Consider the following 6690-nt stretch of genomic DNA (forward strand, 5'->3'; position numbering starts at 1 on the left):
GAACAATGATTTTTCTACATTTTATGGAAATATACATTTTGAAAGGTTGAAAACATTTTTGAAAAAAGTTTATGTAGGTTCAGAAAATAAAACGTTGCAAAAACACTAGAGACTCCACTAAAACTCCAGTAACACAAACATCTTTGATCTGCTTAATTTCCACCAGGGTTACTGGTATCTGTAGTTTTTATGACTTCTGTAGTTTTATTGCTGTCACCAATAAGAAAGTAGCCTACATGTGTTTTCTTTCAGTCAGACTTCAGTGCTTCCTTTTCTCAACAAATTGAAATAGGCCGGCGCACACACACACACACACACACACACACACACACACACACACCACACTTCTATTCTAACACACTGCCTGCACACTGTCTCCCAATGCGTGACTGCATTGGTGTCCTAAGAATGACTATTTTCCTTGTTTCGGCATCCGTTTGTCGGTCAAATGCGGCTTAACAATCTAGAGTCCAATTGGGAAAAACTTTCCCGGAAACGTTGCCATAGCAGCAGCGTTCTTATGGTCACCAGCACACATGAGCCGGGAGTTCAGAGGAGCTAGAGCTAACAACTAGTAACTTCGTTTTGCTAACTTCTAAAACTCTCGTTATGACCGAGGGGTTGAATATAAATTAAAGTCGTCAAGCCTGGTAATTATTGTATGTTTAGATTAGAAATCTAATTTTTTTAGTTTAACTTTGATTCTTTTGAACTGCAATTTAAAAACGAAGATATAACTCTACCTATATGGTCTGGGATTGTGTGTAGACTACGCGTGTGTAAAAAAAAGAAGGTAATGAGTAATACACCACTGTTATTTGCAGTTTTACAGCAAACCCAACATTAGATGTAGCAATCGACCATAAATCGGGAGAGAGAAGATGAGTGCTGCCGGCGTAGCTCCGCAGCAGAAAGTTAGAACTACAACTCTACCGAATATCAACAGAACCGAGACGGAGCCTCTTCCTCGAAGGTCGACGACTCCCCGGTGGAACAGGTCAGCTCGGGCTGGTAACAGCGGGGTTGACCAAAACCCAAAAGTGTCGAGAATAGACTACGGATATAGTCCCTTTGGATAAAAGCATCTCTAAATGAATACTATATGTAAAACGTTTAAATTGACAAATCTGTGTTTAGAGCTCAGAAGAAAACGACAGACACAGAATCACCGGAGAGATGCCGCGCGCCCACCGTGTCCAGAGAGGAGGTTGCCTCGTAAGTACGGCGTCACCGATCACCGCGAGGACGATCATATTCACGCAGTAACCGAATAGAAACTCTGTCTCCTGCTTAAATAATAGCTTTGAACCATCTTGTCTCTCTATCTCTCTCTCTCTCTCTCTCTCTCTCTTTCTCTCTCTCTCTATCTATCTATCTCTCTGTCTCTCTCTCTCTCTCTCTCTCTCTCTCTCTCTCTCTCTCTCTCTGTCTCTCTCTCTCTGTCTCTCTATCTATCTCTCTCTCTGTCTCTCTATCTATCTCTCTCTCTCTCTCTCTCTCTCTCTCTCTTTGTCTGTCTCTCTCTCAGGTTCAGGAACAGTTTAAAACAGAACATATGTGTTGCCATGCTGAGTGAAGGCTTTCACAGGTGAGACTCTCGTTACACATACACACTGTACACACACTGTACACACACTGTACACACACTGTACACACACACACAGAAACAGGTGTGTATCTCTAACTCCCCCCAGGTCGTTCTCTGAGCTGTGGTCTCTGCTGTGCTGCTGGAGGGAGGCCAGGCTGGCTGCTGGTCCTGGGTCAGCTCTCTGGCTGCAGCGCCCCCTGGAGGAACAGACACACAAGATGCACATGCTACACACACACCTCACCCTGGCAGAGGCTGCTCAGAGGAGAGGTACACACACACACGCGCGCTCTACTGTGTGTCTATATACTGTATGCGTGTGTGTATGCAGTGTGTCTATATACTGTGTGTGTATGCAGTGTGTCTATATACTGTGTGTGTATGCAGTGTGTCTATATACTGTGTGTGTATGCAGTGTGTCTATATACTGTGTGTGTATGCAGTGTGTCTATATACTGTGTGTGTGCAGGAGCGTGGGCGGAGGTGTACGACAGCCAGCTGTTCCTGGCCAGGTTCTTCAGCTCCCCGGAGGACTCGTGGCTGAGCCGGCACTTCCAGCAGGCCGGCTTGGCCTCGTCCCGGAGGGTCAGCCTGGACTCGGGCCGCAGAGAGGCCCAGGCCTGCGCTAACATGGGCCGCCTGTGTCTGGAGCAGGGTACACACACACACATATCACATTACACAACCAGAGAGACTTACAGTAAGTACAGGGACATTCCCCCGAGGCAAGTAGGGTCAAGTGCCTTGCCCAAAGACAAAATGTTGTGTATGGCACAGCGGGGAATCAAACCGGCAATCTTCTGATTACTAGTCTGATTTCCTACGGCTCAGCCACCTGACTCCGATATACACAGACACAGATACATGACCTGTGTAGTTTGATGTTTCTTTGGTGACTGCATCTCCCCAGGTCAGCTGGACCAGGCCAGGGAATACTACGAGTGTTTCCGGCGGCGTGCGCTGGGCCGGGCGTGGCAGGGGGAGGATGGGGTGTCCCTGTACTCTCAGGCCTGTCAGGGCCTCTGCCTGGTCTACAGCCAGCAGGCACAGCGCCTCCTGCTGGCGGGACATGACCAGCAGGCTGTGGACACGCTCACCCTGGCCTTCTGCACGGCCCAGGAAGGTACCGCAGTGTTTGGACAATATTTAACCCCCTACAGCAGCATACGCTGTACAGGCCCCTCTGGGAAGGTACATATATCTACAAATACTACCTGTATATATATATATATATATCCTGTGTGTATAACTGAAGCAGGGGACAAGACGACTGAGGGGGAGGCGGCCTATCGTGTGGGACTGGCCTATCAGCGCACAGGAGACCAGCAGGCAGCCAAGAAGGTGTTTTTATGGTGTCTGTGTTTGTCATAGATGAAATGACGTTACAGAATTTGCTGAATAACAGTTTGATGTCTCTGTCTGTGGTGTGTGTGGTGTGTATGTGTGTGTGTGTCTGTGGTGTGTGTGTCTGTGGTGTGTGTGTGTGTGTGTCTCTGTCTGTGGTGTGTGTGTGTGGTGTGGTGTGGTGTGTGTGTGTGGTGTGTGTGTGTGTGGCCAGTTCCTGAACATGTACATGGAGGTGTGTTCTGACCTGGGAGATGCAGCAGGCCTGGGGAAGGCTTACAAAGCTATCGCCCAGTCTCTGGAGAGGTACACACACACACACACAGCCTCACACACACACAGCCTCACACACACACAGCCTCACACACACACAGCCTCACACACACATTTGAACACTTTATTACATATGGTCTGTGCTCCACCATATGTCAAGCATGTGTGTGTGTGTGTGTCCAGTGAGGGACAGTCAGATGAGATGATCCGATACCTGGAGATGTTTGCTGAAGTCTCTCAGAGCAGCAACCTTCAGACCAACCTGCAGGAAGCATGTTCCTGCCTTGGACATGTCTACACTGAGATGGTGAGAGAGGAGGGGGGAGGAGGGGAGAGGAGGGGAGAGAGGAGGGGATAGAGGAGGGTGGGGGGAGAGGAGGGGAGGGGAGAGAGGAGGGGAGGGACGTTACGTACTTTGGTTTTGAAACCAGGTCTATTTTTTCCACCTTTCAAAGCCTCTTTCCCCCCAGGGCCATCAGGAGAGGGGGTGTGTCTACCTAGAGAGGAGCTACCAGCTGGCCTGTGACCTGGGGCAGGTGCCTCTGCTGCAGACGGCCCAGGTCGTCCTGGGCAACGCACGCGCTCAGAGCATGGCCAGAAAGTACGCACGCCACGTGGAGGCGGGGCTTCACAGGGATCTGGTCATTCTCACTTCCTGGAAGGACAGGCGTGATTGGCCCTCAACCCCGACCCTGAACGTGAGTGGTTGATTGCTGAACCGTTCGATGTTCGAACGTTCTCGTTCTGATGATTGTTGGTGGTGTGGTGTTAATGCTAATGAGCTGTCTGTCTCTCTTCCTGTTTGTCTTCCTTCCTGTCTGTCTGTGTGCCTGCCTGTCTGTCTGACAGAGAGAAAAGGAAGAGGAGGAAGAGGGTGATGGATGAGGAAGGATGATGATTAAGTTGATGATAAAAACAATAAAAAGGAGAAATTACTGTAAAAGTAATTAAACGTCATTTTATTCGCACAAGAAACATGGCAGTGATGTAAAACGTAATGACTGCAATAGGAGCGCACGAGTGATTTCATAAACATAACAAATATCGTCAGTGGTCAGAAAAGAATGTGTATAATGCCGCCCGTCCCTGGACTGCAGTGGTAAACTGATATGAAGACAGTGTGCTGCACATGCCTCGCCTTCCTGTTAGACCTGCACACCGCCTGAGAAAACACGCGCTCCTACTACAGGTATTACGGCGCTGCGCTCATGTGTCAGGAAGTCAACGATTAACCACTGCTGTCAGTACGGAGTGTCTTTATCGTCGCGCTACAAACGGTTCCCGTAGACTGGATACCTGTTGTCCGGTGTTGGCTGACTGGGACGACTACGCCCTAGGGGAAGCCGTGTCTCCGGCGGGAACATGGGCATGTTGGCGAGAATAAGGAAAGAATGGTTCATTATCGGTATAGTAGCGGTGATCATCTTGGCTAAGATAGAGCCCAGTATCGGAGTAAAGGGAGGTGAGTTGAACGTTAAATGAATGATGGCAGGCACCTAGCTAGCTACAAACGTGTTCTATAACTTATTTCGAGATATAACAACACTACACTGTCTATTGAACCGTAATTCAACTAGCTAGTGAGCGCGGATTGTGGTGTTGATCAGCCTGCAATGGTAAAGGTCCTCGAGACGTTGTCAGGAGTTGAAACTCAACTTTTTATTAAAAATATCCGACCGTCGCTCACGGGACCTGCTCTTTTAGGAGAAACTCTAGCTGTCACCGATTATGCTGACTGGAGTGATAGTACCGGGGGAGCATGTTTCTAGCATCAGTCGGTGTGTGCGGGCTTATCATCACGGAGACGGTGTGACAGATAAGAAGCATCACCATTACGCTCGCACCTGAGCCGCGCTCTATCCTGATAATGACACAACCAATGACTTGTACCGTCCGTCTCCGTGGTGTCGATAGTTAACGACCCTCCTTGCTCTCCTCTCTACCTGGCTTCCGAGTGACACGTTGCAATCCGGTTGTTAACACGCGCCCCCGCGGTAGTAGCATGTGAGCGCGCTCCCGGTGTCATCAGCGTCATCTCTCTGCCACTCCGCTGCCCTAGAAACGCCCTTGTCACCAGTTATTTAGTATCGCAATTCTAAACTTGGGAGTGTGTGTGTGTGTGAGAGAGAGAGAGAGAGAGAGAGAGAGAGAGAGAGAGAGGGAGAGAGAGTACAGCCACACTCTATTTACCAACATTCTTACCTGTATCCTACCTTCCTCCCCTCCTCTCTTCTCCCCTCCTCCCCTCTTCTCTCTTCTCCTCTCCTCCCCTCCCTCCCCTCCTCCCCCCTCTTCTCCCCTCCCTCCCCTCCTCCCCCCTCTTCTCTCCTCCTCCCTCCCTCCCATCCCCTCCCCCTCCCCTCTTCTCTCCTCCCTCCCCTCTTCTCCTCCCCTCCTCCCCTCCCCTCCTCCCCTCCCTCCCCTCCTCCCCTCCCTCCCCTCCCCTCCTCTCCTCCTCCCCTCCCCAGGTCCTCTCAGACCAGAGGTAACCATCACCTACTTAGCAGTGTCTGCGATCTTCTTCAACAGTGGTCTGTCCCTGAGGACAGAGGTAGGACACACACACTCCTACTCTCACAACACACACACACTGTGTTCCTCCTCCCCCCTGACCCTGTACTCGCTGTGTGTGTGTGACCCTGTACTCGCTGTGTGTGTGTGACCCTGTACTCGCTGTGTGTGTGTGACCCTGTACTCGGTGTGTGTGTGTGACCCTGTGCTCGCTGTGTGTGTGTGACCCTGTACTCGCTGTGTGTGTGTGACCCTGTACTCGCTGTGTGTGTGTGACCCTGTACTCGCTGTGTGTGTGTGTGACCCTGTACTCGCTGTGTGTGTGTGTGACCCTGTACTCGCTGTGTGTGTGTGACCCTGTACTCGCTGTGTGTGTGTGTGACCCTGTACTCGCTGTGTGTGTGTGACCCTGTACTCGCTGTGTGTGTGTGACCCTGTACTCGCTGTGTGTGTGTGTGACCCTGTACTCGGTGTGTGTGTTCCTGCAGGAGTTGGCCAGTGCTGTGCTGCATGTGCGCCTGCATGTGCTGGTCCAGGGCTTCACCCTGCTGCTGTTCCCTCTGGCCATGTGTCTGCTGCTGCGCCTGCTGGCCCTGTCCTCCATCAACCCCTGGCTGCTGCAAGGGTACGGGGGGGGGGGTGTGGGGGAGGGTGTGGGGGGGAGGGTGTGGGGGTGGGAGGGAGAGGGGGGGTGGGGTGTGTGGGTGTGTGGGGGTGGGGGTGTGAGAGTGTGGGTGTGTTGCAGCAGTGAATGTGTCCTTTATTCAGCTCACTTCTACCTGATGGTTGTCATGGGATACAAGTGTGATCACAAAGCTGCCCTTTCACTAGAAGTACTTCAGGGGTGGAGTGTGTGTGCGTGTGTGTTTGCTTTTTGTACAAGTGGGTGTGTGTTTGCTTTGTGTACAAGTGGGTGTGTGTTTGCTTTGTGTATATGTGGTGTGTGCACGTGAGTTTATTTTTGGGTGTGCTAG

At 50.9% G+C, this 6690-nt stretch overlaps 2 protein-coding genes across 7 annotated transcripts in view; both read left to right on the forward strand.

The window, feature by feature from the left end:
- Positions 1-167: 167 nt before the first annotated feature.
- Positions 168-4191, forward strand: ttc29 (tetratricopeptide repeat domain 29). 4 transcript variants are annotated; one of them, XM_084691800.1, is made up of 12 exons: positions 168-659; positions 825-997; positions 1138-1215; positions 1529-1588; positions 1695-1858; positions 2058-2243; positions 2499-2711; positions 2844-2929; positions 3147-3238; positions 3389-3512; positions 3661-3903; positions 4055-4191. In XM_084691800.1, the coding sequence occupies exons 2-12, from the start codon at positions 882-884 to the stop codon at positions 4088-4090; spliced, it is 1398 nt and encodes a 465-aa protein (XP_084547926.1). In that variant the 5' UTR covers positions 168-659; positions 825-881; the 3' UTR covers positions 4091-4191. The 4 variants fall into 4 exon arrangements, with proteins under 4 accessions (XP_084547926.1, XP_084547927.1, XP_084547925.1 ...); XM_084691801.1 differs by having other exon boundaries at positions 169-650; positions 2847-2929; XM_084691799.1 differs by having other exon boundaries at positions 173-650.
- A 223-nt stretch (positions 4192-4414) lies between these two features.
- Positions 4415-6690, forward strand: part of slc10a7 (solute carrier family 10 member 7) — a 7864-nt gene continuing 5588 nt past the window's right edge. For 2 of the 3 annotated variants that reach the window (XM_084691805.1, XM_084691803.1), the window contains exons 1-3: positions 4416-4667; positions 5674-5756; positions 6205-6341. In XM_084691805.1, the coding sequence (XP_084547931.1) occupies positions 4568-4667; positions 5674-5756; positions 6205-6341 (320 nt within the window). In that variant the 5' untranslated portion in view covers positions 4416-4567. Of the gene's footprint in view, positions 4668-5673; positions 5757-6204; positions 6342-6690 lie in introns of all 3 variants that reach the window. The other variant, XM_084691804.1, reaches the window with a different exon arrangement.

The sequence above is a fragment of the Hypomesus nipponensis genome, chromosome 25 (genome assembly GCF_054491055.1).
Source record: "Hypomesus nipponensis isolate SF chromosome 25, ASM5449105v1, whole genome shotgun sequence".
NCBI lineage: Eukaryota > Metazoa > Chordata > Actinopteri > Osmeriformes > Osmeridae > Hypomesus > Hypomesus nipponensis.